A 19,474-nucleotide genomic window follows, 5' to 3' on the forward strand; every position below is an offset into this window, starting at 1 on the left:
TACAGTTTACCATCTCCTGTAACTCCTCCGCTGATGACGCCAGTATAACCTGATCGTCGGCATAGAGCAGACATTTGACGAGTAACTCATTCATCCTTAATCCACTTTTAGACTCTTTCAAATCTGTCAAACAGCTATCCATAAATAGGTTGAACAGCCACGGTGACGCAACACATCCTTGCCTAACGCCTTTCTCAATCTTAAACCACTCAGTGTGCGCTCCGTTTATCCTGACACAAGCACTCGAATCCTCATATAAGGATTTCAGTGCTCGTATTAAGAGACTGCTCACCCCATGCATAGAAAGTGCTGACCACAATTCATTCCTCTCAACTCTGTCATAGGCCTTTTCCAGATCTACGAATGTGCAATAGACTTTTTGACTCTTGGCCAAAAACTTTTCGGCTATGCACCGCAAGGAAAAGACCTGATCAGTACATCCCATTCCCTTTCGAAATCCCGCTTGAGCATCCCATATTTTGTCATCAGTTTCATTCCTGACTCTATTAATCAATACCTTAGCATACAATTTGCCGACGACGCTAAGCAGGCTTATACCACGATAATTTTTGCAGTCCAGCTGTGACCCTTTTCCTTTGTAAAGTGGCACGATAACAGCCTTACACCAATCTTTTGGTACTCGGCCGCTTCTCCAACACAAATTGAAAAGGCAGTACAACTGACTAGCTACTACGCCTTTTCCTGCTTTAAGCATCTCGACCGACACTCTATCACACCCAGCAGCCTTTCCCGCTTTCATACTCTTAAGTGCTTCCACAATTTCGAACATTTCAATTTCGCCTTCCATCTCATTCTCTTTTTCTTCGCTATAGCAGAAATCTTTCTTATTTCCTTCCTTTTTTTCAAATAAACATTCAAAATAGTCCTTCCATATCTTTAGTACACATTCTTCTCCTTTCACAACGCTACCATCCTGGCATCTGATCCTAGTCAGCTCTCTGGTTATAGTATTTCCTCGGGCTGACCTTACGGATTTCCAGAATACTTTCAGATTTGACTGAAAGTCTTCTGATAGCCTTTTATCAAAATCCTCTTTATACTCTTCTTTCTTTCTAATCACAGCTTTCTTAACCAAATCTTTCATTTTCTTATATTCCTTACGTGCTTCATTCACATCTTCATCTATAACCTCTTGCATTCTTAAGTTAGCTTTTGCTGCTAACAAATCCAGCCATGCTTTCTTCTTTAATCGCACAAGTTCTTGCACATCTTTACTCATCCACGCATTTTTGTGATTTTTTCCTTTCCTTCTTCTACTTACACCACACACTTCAACAGCTACTTTCACAATTCTTTCTTTAAATTCCTTCCATCCATCTTCAATATCGCTCATTTCCTCTAAATCTTCAAATTCATCCTTCAGTCTATTAATATACTTCTTACCTACATCCATATCTTGCAAATTTTCTACTTTTACTCTTTCCAAAGCGCTGGTTTGCTCCCTTACCCTGTGCCGCCAGCGATTGAAGATACCCCTTATCCGGGATATCACCAGTAAATGGTCCGAGTCAATGCCAGCACCGCGATATGCACGGGTATCCAGCACTTTGTTCTTCAATCTTTCATCTACAATCACAAAGTCTATCATACTTTTTAAAATACCTTCCACTCTTGTGTAGGTATGGATCTCTTTATGTTGAAACATTGAGTTCGACACAAAAAGATCCCACTCTAGACAAATTTCTAATACACTTCTTCCATTATCATTCACCTTTTCGTCACCAAACGCACCAAGCACCTTTTCATATCCATCACGCTTTACACCCACCCATCCATTAAAATCACCTAACATAATAATCTTCTCATTTGGCTTGGTAACTTTCAATACTTCTCTTACACTATTCCAGAACTCCTCGTTTTCGCTTTTTGCTGATGTTGTACCCCTCGAACCCACATCCCAAGGTGCATAAACACCTAGAACGAAGATCCGAGTGATTCCAACTTTCAGCCTAATCCATAGAAGACGAGGGCTGACACACTCATACTCATTCACGCACTCAGCCATTCGTGCAGAAAGAATTAGACCGACCCCTTGACAGCCTCGGCTGGTACTGGAAATTCCAGACCAATACGCCGTGTAAGGGCCGTGCTGCGTCGCGTCGCATCCTTTCCGCTTCGTTTCATTCACGCACAACACATCCAAACGTCTTTCATCCATCATCTGGCATACTTCCTCAATCTTATCCTTCATTCCTCCTCTTACATTCATCGTCGCAAAGCGGCTTTCAGCAGACCGCATACCGCTCCCGCCGGGAACGAGACGTGATGGGGTGCGGACACCATTTTTTTGTGTCTATTTAAAGTATTTTCGTTTGGAAAAGGCAAGCAAATGATGATTATAGACTTTGTAGCGGGAGGGATGATTCCGCTCGACCGCCACCAAAGGGAAAATCTTCCGCCAAGCTAGGTGTTATGCCTGGGGAACCGCGGCTCCAACGATGTTAAGTCGGAGGTTGTATTAACTCTGCAATGAGCAATCTACTGGAATTTACCTAATCTTAATATCATCATTATGCCACACAGCTAAACGTGGCTTTCCATTCTTTTCGAGAATGGTGGCTTTGTCTAGTTTACCTTTTAAGAGAAGACGTGATTATATGGTACGTACTTACAATTTTTTTTTTACAAATACTCGACTCTCTAAGCCGCTTGTTTTGGTAATCTGGCGCTTTTTCAGGTCCTTATTAGCGCCATATCGTTAAGAGAGTTGGCAACAGACTAACATAAATTCAAGCCAATGAAGCAAAGCAAGCAAAAGCAAATGTGTTGTGTCGTTGAGTAAATCAAAGTTTATTTGTAATTTCGCACATACATCAAAAATGGAAACTTTTTAAAGTAGATTTACTTAATTGGATCTAAAGATTTTAATAAAATGAAGTGCAATATATCTTTTGTGAGCATCTCATTGTTTCTACTTCTAATAAAGGAAGCGACTTGTAAGTAATTGCATTTAGTGACACGGACATGTTTTCAAGGCAAAGTGAGAGTTCAGGCTATGTTGAAGTTTTTCATTACGCTTGCAATAATATTATCTTATAATACACTACAAACTAGTTTCAATAAAATTATTGTTCTAACTTATAGAGGCAAAACTTTTTAGTCAAAATTTACATAATGAGCACAGTAGCAGTAATTAAATATATTAATATAATATAAATGTCAAAACTTATACCTATATAAGGTAACCTTGTTGATGAAGTAGCTAATTCATGTCTTAATCAAACACATCATTACAATGCAGACATTCTAATGGAATAAATCATTACAGTGGCCCTAAGGAAAATAGGTAGGGGTAGGTATTTCTTGGGGCGACTGTAACAAACTATAACAAATATACAAAACACCTTCCTGGGCTGATATCTGCCCAGGAAGGTGTTTTGTATATTTTGTGTGCCCATTTCATAAAGCCTTTTCCTGAATAGAGTAAAACAAAAATTGTAATTTTTATTATTTTCCTTGTAATTTTTATGTTTTTCTCCCTGAATGAACCTTCCTTGTGCCTAAACAAAAACATTTCAAAATTTTGCAAAATTGGTCAAGCAGTCTTTGAGTTTTATGTTTAGCAGCACATTTGGTGATTGGTTTTTGTTGATGGTGATTTAACTTTGGCTTTTATCTAGCAGTTTCATGAAATTCTTATAAAAAGTTTGGTAATTTTTAAAATTGCAGGTCTAAATAAGCGATGCATTAGGTGCAGATCTCGTGGTGAACTTGGCCCATGTGGTGATCCATTTCCATTCAATGTGACGGAACCTGAGGCTGAAGCTGGAATTCATGTCATGGCATGTTCTTCAGGATGGTGTGCTAAAATGATTGAAGGGACCACAGGAACTTTTAGATCAGATGGTTAGTATTTCTGCATTGAACTTGGTTGATGCTAGTCCGTCAGGTTGTCTATTTTATATTGTTGGATATTTTCATTAATTTGTGATTGTTAAAAACTATTAAAATCAATTCACATCAAAGTCCTTGCAGTTTATTATCTTACTTAAATAATTTTGAAACTAAATTTATTGATTTGGCACCCAAAAGCAGAAGTAATTTTTCAAACCAAATTTCTAGTAGTAAATTGTACCAAAATGGCAAGAAGTCATGTTAGTGCCAGAACTAAGAACAAACTTGCTACTTGAGATCTTATGCTCACTTGTTAAATAAGCCATAAAAAATCTAATTACAGATTACGGAGCTGCAACAGAAAGAATGTGCCTTCAAAGGCCTCCAAGTGACTATGAAGAACGTTGCGCCTACACAATGTGGAATCACAAGAAAGTCTACATGTGCTTCTGCAATGGAGATCTGTGTAATTCTGCAATAACTAAAACAATATTCACTCCTTTGATTTTATTACCTGTTTTTACAATAATCTACAACTTTTTAATATGATTACATAAATATATATATATATATAAATATATATTTTTGTATCTGTTTCAGTCTGTTTTGTAAAAATATTGAATTTATTTTGTATTCAGATCAGACTATGAAACACTTAATTTCAAAATGTCATTTTCTAAACATTCCTTTGCATATAGTGTAAAGTTTATCTAATTAAAAGTTGATGATTCATTTTTCACCCTCTTAACAGTTCCGTATTTAGGATATATTTTTATACTTTTTTTATATTTTTACATTTATGTACTTATTTGTAAGTATGCTACGTTTAAATGAAAAAATAAAATATAATTGTATTATAAGAATTTGTAATTTGTGTTACATGTTAAGTTTAAAATTTCAAATTAATTTTAATCTAATTTTTATTTGTTCTTAGTCATGTTGGGACTTCATATTTTTGGGGAATTGTACTTATTTATAAATTAATAAAATTTAATGTGAAATTGATTTTATATAGTACAATATTCAGATATAATAACTGTGCTTATGATTTCGATAGTTAATCGTTTTCAACATTATATACTCATAAAGTAATGGCAAGGTGCTAGTTGTAAATTTTATATGTGATGTAGATTAGTCTATTACTTCAATGAACCATGTTATTTCATTGAACTGACATGTAAATTAGATATTGTATATTGTGTTTTTCATTATATTAGTAACACAATGTTACCAACTGGAATTAATTGTAATTTATAGCATACCAACGTAAAAAGAGGATTAAAGTGGTAATCAAAATAATTAAGCATATAATATATTTATATGCAAACAGCGGTGATATTTTTTTTGTAACTTCAGTTTAGTTCAAATACGTCACCCTGTTATCAAAGCCTATCTTCCCTTTTGTATTATAATCGAACATAATTGCAAATAGTGAATAGCCCAAGTTATACTAAGGGTCTTGCTCTGGCCGTATTGTTATGCTATGTTGGATTTAAGGTTTTCTAAAAACTTACAATTATTCTAGATACTTTTCTCATAATGTCAAATGTTTTTTAGTATACAGGACTTGTTTGTATACTCTATTGTATAACACATAAAAGAAGCAACATGATTGTGGTAGACTTAAAATGGATTTTTTTAATATCGGTTTATTGAATGTATTATTGTATGTGTATTTGAATCTCAATTCTATCATTAAGCCAAATAGCTGAACATAGCCATTCTTTTCAAGACTCTTGGCTCTGTCTACCCCGCAAAGGATATAGACGTGATCATATGTATGTATGTATTATTGTAAGTGAATCTCAACATTCCGTCCAAGGTTATTGCTCAAAAGACAATAAACATAGAATTTAAATTAGGTATACTTTCAGAAAGTTCAGTAAATACAAAGAAAAGTATACTTCTTTTGTATCATAAGTACCACAGTGTTTTCGATGTGACGCAGTTCATAATTTTATAATGTTATCTAATAAATAAACAACATAAATTGAGGTATATTTTATTAAATGAAATGCAAATAATTAATTATGACTTTTGTAAATGAGTATTTTTACAATCTTATAAAAATATACATATTAATTTGTATTGGTTTGTTTTATTGTGTGGGCTAAGGACGGTAGTAGGGCCAAGTATGGCGTATGCTGGCTAGCCGGTAAGGCTTCAGTTGGTTTTTGATCCTCAGATTCTGGTTTTCAAGCAAAGACTTGATATGTGGGATGTCGTGGAAGTATAGGTTGCCATGGAGGTTCGCTCTCTCAACAGCAGCAATGGCCTCTGAACCTTCTAGAAGGTATGGGTCCTCAATCTCCAATTCTGGAAAGAAAATATTAGGTTTGATGGTCACCAGTAGTCTTGAAATCATTGTAAAACTAAAATTATGAAATACTAAAAAACGTTAATGGTGGCAGGAACAGAACTTGTTCTATTAGATAATATATTATTCTATTAGGTTATAGAAGCGATGATCTTCATTATTTATTAACGTGTGTATGTTTTTCTTTTGTGGGTCTGGGAATGGAGACAGGTACCTAAATGCTGGCGGTTTTTTTAACTTTAAGGAAATCGCCATAAATCGTGTTTCAAGTTCTTTGGTTTCATTCTGTAGCAACTCTTCTACATCACATTTACGACTACAAAACGTAACGTGTACAGAGTCATACATATAAAACACCTACCATTGAGTTCTATGAATGGTAGGGATCCGGAGTGACATTAATTACTTTTATGACTCTGTAGGTAGTTCGATGGAGCTACTATAGAAACTGGTTCTTGTGTCTTGGTCTATAAGGTGAAGGTTTACAGCCTGAAGACGTGTCATCTCGTCAGCATTCCCACGGCACAGGTATAAGCTAACTCTGTTATACATTTTACCTGATGTTACCTCTCCATTGTCGACTCTGCGGCCGTACGAGCCGCCGAAGCGAGGTGCTGGCACGGGCGGCAGAAACAGACCTTCTGGCCACAGCGACTCAGGGTCCGGAGAGTCCACTTTGTACGGAGAAGGAGGTAATACTGGGATGACTGTATCTGGGAATATAATTTGTTTATTTTTAGATGTTAGCAAATGTTTGGCGAAAAGAGGCGCAGAACAAACCGGTGACGAATGGAATTTATTGGATTGATATGGGCGATCTATAGGTACTTACATAGATCAACAGAAGAGAAACATGTAATTTTTAGAATTTCTGTCTGCCTGTATGTTAGCCTCGTTTAGAATTGTTTAGAATGCGTTTATCTCAGATGTGTTCGCCTTGGTTCAACTTAATAAGTTAAGTTAAGTAAGCTACAAAAATCTCTTTTAGACGCGAAGTCCACTGCTAGTCTGGAATAAGAACTCCGAAGAGTTACAGTTAAGGGGAGCCAGGAATGCACTAAGAGTACACTAATAATAATATTTAATTATGTTCTCAAGAAAACGAATCAAAATTGTAAGTAGGTATTTTAATCATCACTTTAAACCGCATCATCTATCTACTCGCTTTGATAATTACCTTCTAACTTTTAATTACGAGGTTAATCAAAGGGTTGACTAATATGTTGTAAATTTCCAGCGTAAGTATTGGTAGATTAGTCACTTTAATGAAAAGATAAGATCAAGAGTAGGTACTCTAAACTGACGAGCTAGCATGAAAAGATTGATAAAACAAAAGGATGTAGGTAGGTATCAAGGGTCTCAAGGTCGGTAGTTTCTCATACTTACCTGTTTGGGAAGGGCGCGGATTTATAATATTCATCCTCCTGGCATTATTCCCGGTTACATCCTCACCTCTCTGGAGAGGAGCCCGGGGGATTTATAAATATATAGGTATGTAGGTAAGTATTTTCCCCCCTATTCCCGTCATACCTGTATAGCTATTGTACTGCCATGGTAAGGCACTCAAGGAGTTTGAGGGCGGTGCTTCCTCCACGGTGAAGGGCACTGTCGGCTTCACTCGCGGGTAGCCCTGTGAGGGATTCCCTGCAACGTAAATTTTTTGTTGTAGTAATTAGTAGTTCTAGTAGTAGTACCTAGTATATTAGTAGTTGTTGTAGTTCTAGTAGTATAAAAATCTATTGACTGTCTTTCATTTTATCTCCCACTCCATGTGAAAAATTTCAAACAGGCATTTTCACGTGGATGTTTAAAATCAACTGCTAAATGAGGTACTACTTAACAATCTTTCAACTAACTTCGCAAACTCCTGGCCTGCGCCCTTTGCGACTGCCTCTGAAAGGCCCGTCTCTCCAGCAAATGTACTGGATCCCCCACTCCATGTGAGTAACTCCTCGCGGGCGTATTCACATTGATGTGAGAGGAAAACTGCGTGCTGGCTGTCACGGTAGACGCTAGCATGATGCACAGCAAGCTGCATGTGATTCTTTTGCTTGGGATTTTCTGAAAATGAAATATATAATTAGAAGTAGATAACGTAATGAAATAGTTGTCGTTCGTTATCGTTTAAATCTGAGGACGCCGTAAACCGGACAAAGTAGATTGTAGGTGGATAAAGCGATATTCAGGTATTCATGGGAAGTGGCAAGAAGTAGGAGGCATCTGTCTGCCAGAGGCGTGATTTTAAGTTTACGTATGTTAGTTATATTTTATTAATCGTACCTACTAGGCACCCTCCCATTCTGGGACGAAATATGCGTTGTATACCTATATGTATTGGCATGCCTCTTATATGGCGGCGGCGGGCAGTCCCACGTGCTCTTCATAATTTCGCCACCGAGGTCCAATTGTGTATGCATTGTGTCGCAACATCGTGGGACTGCATTAAATGCATTCTAGTTTTAGTTGTGCTTCTATGTAGATTCTTCTGTGATGAGTAAAGAATAATACAGGTCATTTGGCTCATCAAACAGATCGTTTATATCTAAGTAGTTGTATGTAGGTAGGTATATACTGTCCACGGTAAACGTGTAAACAAAAACTAACGGTTGCCCACGCTTTTAATTGCTAGTGTGCTTTCATTGTCCTATATCTAAACTCCGCGCGGGAAATGTATTTATTTCTACGATGAAAATGTTATCGTATGTGCTGTTCAGTACTGTTGATAATATCAAACTAACAATCAAAAAATATATCTATAGAAGTATGGATATTTTTTACATTTTCGAAGATCCGTCTATATCAGCCTTATGCGTGTCGTAATTATTTAACTTGTGCATAGCAATTGCTCGGCGTCGTTGTCACAAAAATTAATGTCGTTTAGCCCTCAGCTTAATTACGAGTAAGTATTAACATTGCAAGTTATTTCAATTACCTACGTGCATACCAAATGCACTTTTGTGTATAAAATTATGAATGAATACTCCTACTTACATAATAATCGTGAATTTAATTGACCATGCCCTCTCATCAGCCTAAATGTTATGAACACACGATTTCCTAAGTTTTGACACTGACTATACCTTATCTAGAATAACCTGTTAGTCAGAACTTGGTTATTCATATTTACTGGGTCGTTAGAAGTAGGTAAACTAAAAGTCCTATAACTGAACTGCTTTGAAAGTTTGGTCTTTCTCATATAATAGATTTCGACTATTCGTAGGCCTAAACTGAAAATGATGCGTTTTACTAACAAATATAATACCTACTTAAACCTAGAATTATTTATTTTGAAAAAAAAAGTTCATACTTATTATGATTTTAGTAGAAACGATAATGTTGGGGCGAAGAGAGTACAAAATAACGAAAAAATACGGTCGCATTCGGAATCTCTTTTTTTTAAGTCGGTTAAAAAAGCAAATGACGGTTGAACGTCAAAAGTAAAAGTTTTGCGGTTAGGGTAATTTTTATCTTTGTTTTATCTTATTAGTGTCTATTAAGTCATTAGATAGAAAAATATCGATAGGTTTCGAATAAATTTATCAGACGTAATATCTTTATTAGTCATTTCGATTAATTCGAAATTTCTAAAAGAATATTATCGTGATTATACAATGACGTATATACTTAATGACTCTGTGGTTAGAGTTTGTGATAAAACTTGTCCCAGAAGTACTCGTAAAACCATGATCTAAGATGGGTTAGAACATACATATATCTTGGATTTTCTTATTATTATTAGTTGTCTGGATATTACAAGCTTCCTCATGATGTCTTTTATCCTATATTGAATATAAATATAAATTATTTAGCATTAGATGATCTCCGTAACTTAGGAAACTTCATTACCCAGTAGTTACCTACCTACACACACGCGGTGCGATTCGATTGATTCTATATCTTGTAACCCCTTGCCAATATTTATTTATATCATGGCTTTATCTCTCATGAAGGTTAAAAGCATGAAGGGTATAGAATAGAAATTAAATGGTAAGAGCAAAAAATTTCGAAAAGGCTCAAAGATCACGTTCATCTGGATGAGTTTATGATTGAATTCAGAAATTCAGATTCAGATGATAGTTTTAGACCAATAAGAATTCAGTCTAATGAAACCATTGCAATGAATCCAAAGTTGGTATAGTTCAATGGATGAATTCCTTTCACCCGATTTAATATAAGATTACACACATAAACATTTACTAATATAGCTAACGGTAAGTAACTCATTTCAGAATTAGGTATTTTATGTGAGACGAGATTAGCTATTAAAATGATTGCTATCATTAGGTTTTGAGCAGATGATGAACTCGTTAAAACGATTGCGTGCAATGATATAGTTAAATTACTACAGAAGCCTATAATTCTTAAAGACCTTGCTCACTATTGTTTACGTTTGTTCTAATTTTTGACACGGATTCATCAAAAGTGCCGTGAGAGAAATTACGAAACTGGGATTTCATGACCGTGACCTTCCGACATTAGTGCAGATGGCTTAACGATTGAAACCTCTAATGGAGTCATATAAAAGACTATTACACCAAGGTGAGACATGAAGTATAACAACAAAGCAGTGAAGATAAAGACACACGGATATTCTTCTACGGAACTCGTTTGAATGTCTGATTTTATTGAAAACAATAATGGATGAAATTAATTCGTTATCACGATTAAGGATGTGGCTGCTTGATTGGGATTTTGGATTTTATTTGAAGTCATAAAAGGGCTATCAATCAAATTTCACGTATCATCTTATAGTCGCCCAATCTTGATTATTCTTAAGTAAAATTTAAGATTATTTGTGAAAGGTAATGTAAGTTCAAGTTTAAGTAAGTTCTATATGCATAAGTCTTCCATACTGATAACCGCAATGACCACGTTTGGACGCAAGTATTGTGTGAGTAGGTAAAGTGCTAATAAATGCTCAATAGCTATAGATTTTAAAGAAATTTTTAAGGAGAAATGTAGCAATATGCCTTCTGCCGAGTCGCTACCCTCTTGGTAAAGTGATCGTAGTCGTTCAGTTCATATTGGTACCTGTTAGTTCATAAAATATATATATAACTAGTTACGTATCTGTAATGTGATGAGTTGGATCAATGAAGAAGCGCCAAGATGATGAAATTCATCACGTGAAATAGTTCCAAGCAGCAGGCTCATTATTCGTCAAGTGATTAAGTAATTAGGTACGTTTAAGCTCTAAAATTCAACCGTTCCTTTTGTCTTAGGAACCTACAATCTATCCGTCACTTGTCAAAAGGGGGTTTTGCAAAACGTGACTAGTTCAATCACTCCAATTTGTTTGTTATTATCAATTCAGCAGTATATGTACCCGCCGTGTCCCGATTACAAAATATTCTAGTCTAGTCGATTTTTTACAAAGAAGGTGGAGTGTACATCATTTTAGGTAGGCATGTACAGTATTTTGTACTCGCGATTGCCATTCGATATATTTTACTGCCTCTCTTTCTTATTTATTGGGTACCAGATAAAACTATTCGTCACATTTCTATTAGAAACAATCATTTCCATAGGAACTGCTTCACTACCGTTTCCAAGGCCATATTCCCATTGAAAACGTTTTGGTCAGATTATTTTTTGATAAGAAGTTAAAAACATTATTTCCAAAACATTTTACAAAACGGTTTATCTTTCGTCTACACAAATATGTTCAATTTATAAATGACCATGTAGCTTTAAGGCATACTCCAACCATTGAGTCTCGGATTGGCACTAATCACAATGATCTGAGAATTAAACCAGTCATTTTGCAAGGAGGAGATGCAGTCGCACTGTCACGACAATCTCGTGATGTCATGTGACTAAACAGAACCCACGATTAAGGGCCACCGCACACTGGACGTCTTTCGAGCGTTGCCGTCTTGCCAGCGCCTACGTGGCGTGCACCCACTTGTATGATGCACAATGCACATACCACTGCGACGACGACGCGACGCCCGAAAGACGCCCAGTGTGGGAGGGCCCTTAGCCAGTGTTTCAAGGACAAAAGGATATAAATTTGTTACTGCTCCTATTACGAACATGTTCGTCCTAATTCACGTGTCGTAAGCACGTCCGTTCTCCGATAAAATCACTATTCACGTAAGTATTTTTGAATATGATGCAAAGCGATTGTATATCGGAGAGAGGTAATTTAAATATGATTAGTCTTTATCTACTGTATACTGCTACATTCATCGTCTTTGTCTTAGGGTGTAGACAGAGTCAAAATTCTATGAATGACTGGAAGGCCTCGTTCAGCTGTCTGGTTTAATAATGGAGCTGGGATTCAATCGAGACAGGTTGCTAGCTCATCGCCTAAAAGAAGAGTTCCAAGTGTAGGGCTTTGGCCCTTGATTGAATCGCATGAAGAATGTTTTTTGTTCGCTACCAGACCAGCATAGAAATTACTATATAATACTATTATTTTTTTTTCAAAACTCGTTTGGTTCTAATTCTGCTGTAGAGTTGGAGTCAGATCAAGACTGTGAGACAACCGACCGATATACAAACGCATATTTAAAATTAAGTCGATACCTACTCTAAGACTCGCACTATATTTTTGGGTGAATGTTTTTTCGGGTTTTGATTTTAAGGCATCTATTACACCGCACTATGACCTCTCTCTGGGAAGGCCCTTGGGTTCGCTAACCGCTTGTAAATCAATTAGACGATTTTGTACATTTAATACTTTGTTTTCAGTTGTTTAAATAATCAGTTACCATTTCACGATATTTAAATTTGTCGGCTTGTGTTGTCACGGATGTTAGGAACGGTCCGTCAACCAAGTACGGTAGGCTATTTCATGTTACAATAGAGGCTTAACATTTTCATAACAAAAACATTTTTTTTTTGAAAATGCGTAAGCACTAGCTCGTTAGAACGTGCACTTGACCGATTTATAAAACAAACAACTATTCGGTTCTTTTTTGTATTAAAGTACACAGATTAACATAGTAATGTGAAGGTAAGTGGACACTTGAATTTTGCGCACAGACATCATACATAGCAAGTATTTATCCCAGAGCCTACCTTCCGAAAATTGATGGCCACGTTTTACTTGATAACTAATAATTGAATTGAGGTGCAGAGGTTGCAGGCTTCTAACCCACCAACTAAGCGTGGATATACAGTGTAAGCCTTTCCCTTGATCTAGCTAGCGTATACTAGTTTCCAAGTACCTACTGATGTTCCTAAGTTGTTACTAGTTGTTGATACGACAGACTACCTGCCACTTAAGGTTAAAGATTACTTACTGAACTTTTATAAATAGTACAGGTATTAAAAACGCAGGTAACGTACCTTTATTTTATCTCAAACGTTAGTCAACGTCGTTCGGTGACGTTAGTCGAAGACGTTCGATTATTCGAAACGTCCGAGATAAAATAAAGGTACTTGTATTATGTATAAATAGTATATAATGCAATGCGAAAGTTTAAATTCAGTTATTACTGAACTTTGACCAAAAAATTCGTTTGTGTCAGCATGTGCTGTAGGCGTTCACGGGCTCTTGCTCTAAATATATGGTAAAGGATCTCTAATTTAGATGACAGAATAACATGCAGATCTCTAATTTAGATGATAGAATAACATTTATAATTAAGTCCTCTTCATAAATTATTTATTAATATATAAATGTAACCTTTATGTATAAAGAGTTTATACGAGTAGGTATATAAAGAATGTAAAGTGCTAATTGAATGCCGAATTCGTCAATTTTACTCGTATTGGTGTTACTAATTCAAATGACCATAAACTTTAGAATACATATATACCTACCAAAGATAAATCAAATGGTGCCTTTGTAAATCACTTGGCATTTTTTGGAGATAAAGAATACTTGAATACTAACGCTTAACATACATACATATGTAAGTAAGCGATAAAGACGCGATTATACATACATATAATAACTTTATCTATTACAGGTTAGACAGAGCCAACAGTCTCGCAAAGACTGAAAGGCCACGTTCAGCTGTCTGTATGGCTTAATAGGCAGGTTGCTAGCCCATCGTCTAAAAGAAGAATCCCAAGTTAATAAACCTATTACTAAGTCGCCTTTTACGAAATTCATGGAAAGAGTAAGTCTCATCTACTCCTGAAAAGTATGTTCTATATTGTATCATCAATTTTTTCCAGACTTTTTATTTGATTTAATTAATAACAGACAAAAATACAATTATCATATTAGTTGAGAAATGACAATGAGTATTAAAAACAATAAAAGTAAATCTCTTAAAACCAGTGACGACTGCCACTAGGCACCGAATGCCGCACCTAAAACCTGTATGTCTTCTAGTGGTGACGTAGAGGAAAGGTTCGAAACTCGAGGGGCATCGGAGAGAGTAGTCATTGTAACTAGATTGACCATTCACATATATATAACTTATATTTGATACAGACAGGTTACTAGTTAAATTTGTACTGAGTATGCGATATACACTAGAATAATCTACCTACATCTATATTTGAAGAAACTTTTTGTACTATAGCCCTAAGACTGGGTTACCTGTTACATTAAGAAAGAAAATGATATACCGAAACAAATTAATGTAAATTACATGGGTATTTTTTTATTTATGTACAAAACAAAAATAATATAGTTATTAGGGTACTTTTGATAAGAATTTAATGAGAAAGATACAGCGCACGCGCAAGTTGACGCGTTGATCGTAACAAGGACAATCCATACAATTTCCATACTAATATTACAATAAATGAACAAATACATTCTAAAGTTTGTCTGTTACGCTTTTATGGCGCTGATGAAATTTTGTGTGAATATTAGTTAATTTATTTTTTGAGAAACCACGGGTACGGGTACCTAATGCGGAAATTTAAGTTAGCCCCATTAGGGCTGCGGGCGTTAGCTACTTTGAAATAATTTTAGAAGTAACGTGTCTTTCCGTCTAATCTTTTGACGGTTGGCATTGTCTTATACGTAAGGGATAAAAACTTTGTATGTAGGTCTAATATGTGTAATTTCTATAAATTCCATTGAACTTGTCAAATGCGAATGAAACACAAATCCATAGTTAATCATGCCTAACTTCGACACCGGCTCACGAAGCGTCATTTGATACACTTTAGTTGCGAAATCATTTGGCAGATTTCAATTTAGTCTTCGGAATTTATTGAAGAGATTGTGATTCGATTACTTAATATAAATACTGTACCTATAAATATATGTAGTATAATAATAAAAAAAAGTGTTGAGTTTTTTCAAAATAGGCTTGGCACATAGAAATTAGAATAATATAAGACTATAGACATGGCCAGTTTTGGTGAATGTAACGTCAAACATTCCGGCTCCTTCTTTGGAATTCTGGGATGAGCAAATGGACTTCTATTACTCCCCATTGTAAAAGACTATTTTGTTAATAAAATACATTATTATTCTGGCAGAGAGTTCATGCTTAGACCACACGCTATTCTGAGGTTCAGCTCATTCTGCCCCTCCTCTTCCTACACCATGACTATGCTTATCTAAGAAGGAGAGTGCTATTTATTTTATTGTGAATGTTATTTTATTTTAATAATTGAATGCACAAATTCTCTAGCATTTTATTCTTCAAAAACATGCTTTTTTTGGCTCGTTACCTAAACATTCTTATTCTTTTACAAGTTCGAGTCCCAACAAAAACAAGATATGTATTATTTTTTATTAAAAATATATTTTTTTGTGTTGTTTGAGTATTTTATATAAAAAAACTGAAAATCTATAAATACTAAAACGGTAAAAATATTTTGTCTGTTCATTTTATATTTTGACTGAAACGGATAAAGAAATTTTTTTTAACATTTTTTGTCTTTCTGTTTGTATCTGACTGAATGATTAAGATTCAACTCGAACTTTACGCGGACGAAGTCGCGGGCAACAGCTAGTTCTTTTATAAATGTTTATTTGGATTTCTGTAATGACCTAAAAATGTCACGCGGGCATTGCCTTTACTGAAGACATCATTTCACGATTCTCGGGAAAACCATGAAAATAAGCGGTTTTAAATTACACCAGATAACGATCAGAAGACATCGTAGTGAACTGCATAATATAATATTTAGATACGCTATGCGTATTACATCACACATATAGAAGAAAGAAGCAATGTCTCGTTACAAAATCGAATCTAATCTTGTGTATCCAGTTTCTATTTTGCGAATTCCTCAACCACATCAAGATTATTTTGACATTTTTCATAATGTTCTGTTCTGTTATTATTTAGAATACGTAGATAATTATTTTAAATAACGCCGCTGCCATTCATGCTGTTAATTTCTGGAATATTTTTTTCCAAAAAGATATTTCCGTATGAGAAACACCCACCCAATATATTATGAACATAGATTAGTTTTAAGTAACTTATAAAGATTAATGATAAAGTGTATGTATGTACTGAGGTCGGTCAAGAGACATGGTGACGTGATGTACATCAACTCGTCCCTTTTACGTTTACTTTCACCAGGAAACGATACCTTCAACACTGTAAGTAACATCGACACAATAGTTTAATAATGTTTTTTTTTTCACAAAAACAAACAAATCTTTCTCTTTTCTATATACATATGTGTCGATGAACGTTGAAATGTTGAGTCATGTTTGTTTTATTGTTAGAGATGCCGCCACAAAGTCCGGGTAATTCGGCTAACCACAAAACAAAGAGATTAACTTTAAGTCTGTAACTGGACGTTGGCTTTTGACACTTTTATTGTTGGTTTTAGTATCATAAAAATAAACGAGTCGACCAGGATTCGAAATACAAGTTTTACAAATGGCCAATTTCTCCGAATTCTTCTGTATTTGCTACTGCTGCTGAATAATACTTATTTCTGAGCTGGGTAATACTAACTACCAAAACACTGTGTTAAATGGACTTAGATTCAATCTCTTCGTGTTTTTTTCTTTTTCAGTCGATTTAAGAAATGGGTAGGCCATTAGGTGGAGACCAGCAGTTTTTGAAATTGGGCTTCAAGAATGGAAGTGGCAGCACATAGTAAGGTAGTAGGTAGGTACGTGGTGGGTACTTAAGATAAAGGAATAATAAAACCATAACGTAATTTAACTTTAATTTACGACAGACGCGACGATTCCACCACTTCAAGTTATGTATTTATATTTTTCGTAATACCTACAGTGTGCTACGTTGAAAGGTGTACCTACCACTTTCGTAGCGTAGGAATTTTCGAATTTCTCGAAGCTAATACTTTTTTTATGAATATATATATATATATATATATATATATTTATAAAAAATAAGTTCCAATGTTTGATGTACATGACCCCAGATATCGCTTTATTGATTAAATATAAAGAAGGAAAAAACACTATTTGCCTTCATCTCAATCAATTACATCTCATAACAATACAAATTATGAGGAAATATTGGCAGCTGTTTGTAATCAACGTATACAAAAAAATATAATAATAAAAACAATGATTGATTTCATTGGTAATCATAATTTGTTCTGAAATGGCTTCTTTAAGAGGTTGGAATTTATATTATTTATCCGTTCTTTTTATAATTAGACTTGCTTGCCTGAGGCCATATCATTTTGAAGAAGAATTGTAAGTTGTTTTATATAAAAATAATTATGTTTAAGTATTGTCTTTCCATTATGAACATTCCTTTTCTTATCTAATGTAGTAGGTGCAGAATAACTGAAACTACAGATTCTATTGTCAAAGTTTCAAATCTATGCCACTACGCAGAACCATTCCACATTTAAAACAACCTGTGGGGGTATTTATATTCCCTGTTTTTATTCCGTTCCGATATGTTTTTGATAGAGACAGAGTATACACATAGGCACATTATTAAAATTCGCAAATAGGTAGTCCTGCTTTGCAAAACAAAATAACTCAACTAAGGATAGGTACATCTTCAGTACCCCGTAGGTAATTTTCCTGAGGTTTTAACCTCACGTACGTCACGTTAAATTCCCAATGTGATATCAAACGAAGAGCTCTGAACAAAGCTATACGATCTGCTATGGTATTGACACACTAAAAGCCCACTTAGACCATTAATGAGCGATCCGATCCGTGTCAATTCATGGCTCGTGATCCACAATCGCACAATGGGAGCACAACATTTCGATCGATTGCGCAAACTCCCGACCTTCATACGATATATCCTTTCTATACAATTTTTTTACACTAGTTTATGATATATCTACCTATAGATATGATAAATAAAGGTAAAATATATAAGAGAATATAATTAACACAATCAAAGTCAACATAGTTTATCGTATGCGTAACTAGCAATTTCAAGGGTTGTAGAGATAAGTATATTATGAAAGAGATAAGTATTTTTTAAGTTTTAACCAAATTTCTGTTTATGGATGGGATGGAACCTCCATACTTGTTTCAGAAAATGAGGTTCTGGGTACTTACTTGTGTGTTTCGTTAAGTATATTTTTTTAATTTGCTACATACATGTCAAGTACTTAGGTTCTTTTTTATTTATGATATAAATTTAAGTTACTCAATAAAATTATAACATGCCAATTAATATTATTTATAAGTCGGTTACGACTTCTGACATCACTGCGGATGCTGTTTTAAGCGGATATTCTTTATTTATTAGCTGTTATCGAAAAACCAATTAGGTACAAAATAACGCCATCATTCATCCTGCGTACCTTAAAAAAAATGATCAAAGTCAGCAATTAACTGATTTAAAAAATCTTCATTAGTCAAAATGAATTAATAGATATAAATCATATCTACTACGCGCGTGAGTCTCTATCGATAAGTTTGATGAATGATTCACTCAGTTAGTCAAAATTTTATATCAATGGCTGTTCAATAAAGATAATAAATAACAAGGTGAAGTTTAATTGCGGTTGAGGATTTATCATTATCAAGGACGCTCACGTTGTGCGTGTTACAAAAATTTGGATGCTGCGATAAATAATTGCAGCGTTTCTAATCGAGATTAAATCTTAGCACCCAACAAGACTGTTCAGTCAATGTAATGATTATTGTTCCTCCTGGCGTAAGTCCCAATCATACGTCCTGATTGCGACTTCTCATGACCTATCGGAAGAGAGGCACGAGGTAGGCCTGATCCTGGAATGGGTACCTAACTCAGGTTTTTATACGAAGTGATTCCTATCTGACTATCGCAACCTTTCAGCGGAACCTAACTCATATTGGATCATTCAGTTGTCTGAATATGTTATAAATTCTCTAGCTGGGAGGAATGCGAAAATGTTTCTACCTAATTTCTTATTAACACTGTTATATAGACGTGACAGTATATTTTGTTCATGAAGCTATGAAAACGATAAGCAAATATCGGTAAA

The 19,474-nt window shown here is 35.0% G+C and overlaps 2 protein-coding genes across 3 annotated transcripts; one reads left to right on the plus strand and one right to left on the minus strand.

Annotated features, from left to right (window-relative positions):
• The first annotated feature begins 2,731 nt into the window (after positions 1 to 2,731).
• Positions 2,732 to 5,507, plus strand: LOC106131282 (uncharacterized). The gene is made up of 3 exons (XM_013330323.2): positions 2,732 to 2,957; positions 3,691 to 3,867; positions 4,199 to 5,507. Exons 1-3 carry the CDS (start codon positions 2,894 to 2,896, stop codon positions 4,402 to 4,404), a joined length of 447 nt encoding a protein of 148 aa, XP_013185777.2. The 5' UTR covers positions 2,732 to 2,893; the 3' UTR covers positions 4,405 to 5,507.
• Positions 5,508 to 5,856: 349 nt separating this feature from the next.
• LOC106131281 (uncharacterized) lies at positions 5,857 to 8,223 on the minus strand. Of its 2 annotated transcripts, none has more exons than XM_013330321.2 (4): positions 8,029 to 8,223; positions 7,703 to 7,816; positions 6,730 to 6,885; positions 5,857 to 6,171 (listed from the first exon to the last, which is right to left on the minus strand). In XM_013330321.2, exons 1-4 carry the CDS (start codon positions 8,189 to 8,191, stop codon positions 5,966 to 5,968), a joined length of 639 nt encoding a protein of 212 aa, XP_013185775.1. In that variant the 5' UTR covers positions 8,192 to 8,223; the 3' UTR covers positions 5,857 to 5,965. The 2 variants fall into 2 exon arrangements, with proteins under 2 accessions (XP_013185775.1, XP_013185776.2); XM_013330322.2 differs by having other exon boundaries at positions 5,998 to 6,171; positions 6,740 to 6,885.
• Between the last annotated feature and the right edge of the window lie 11,251 nt (positions 8,224 to 19,474).

Source organism: Amyelois transitella, chromosome 6 (assembly GCF_032362555.1).
Source record: "Amyelois transitella isolate CPQ chromosome 6, ilAmyTran1.1, whole genome shotgun sequence".
In the NCBI taxonomy this organism is placed as follows: Eukaryota; Metazoa; Arthropoda; class Insecta; order Lepidoptera; family Pyralidae; genus Amyelois; species Amyelois transitella.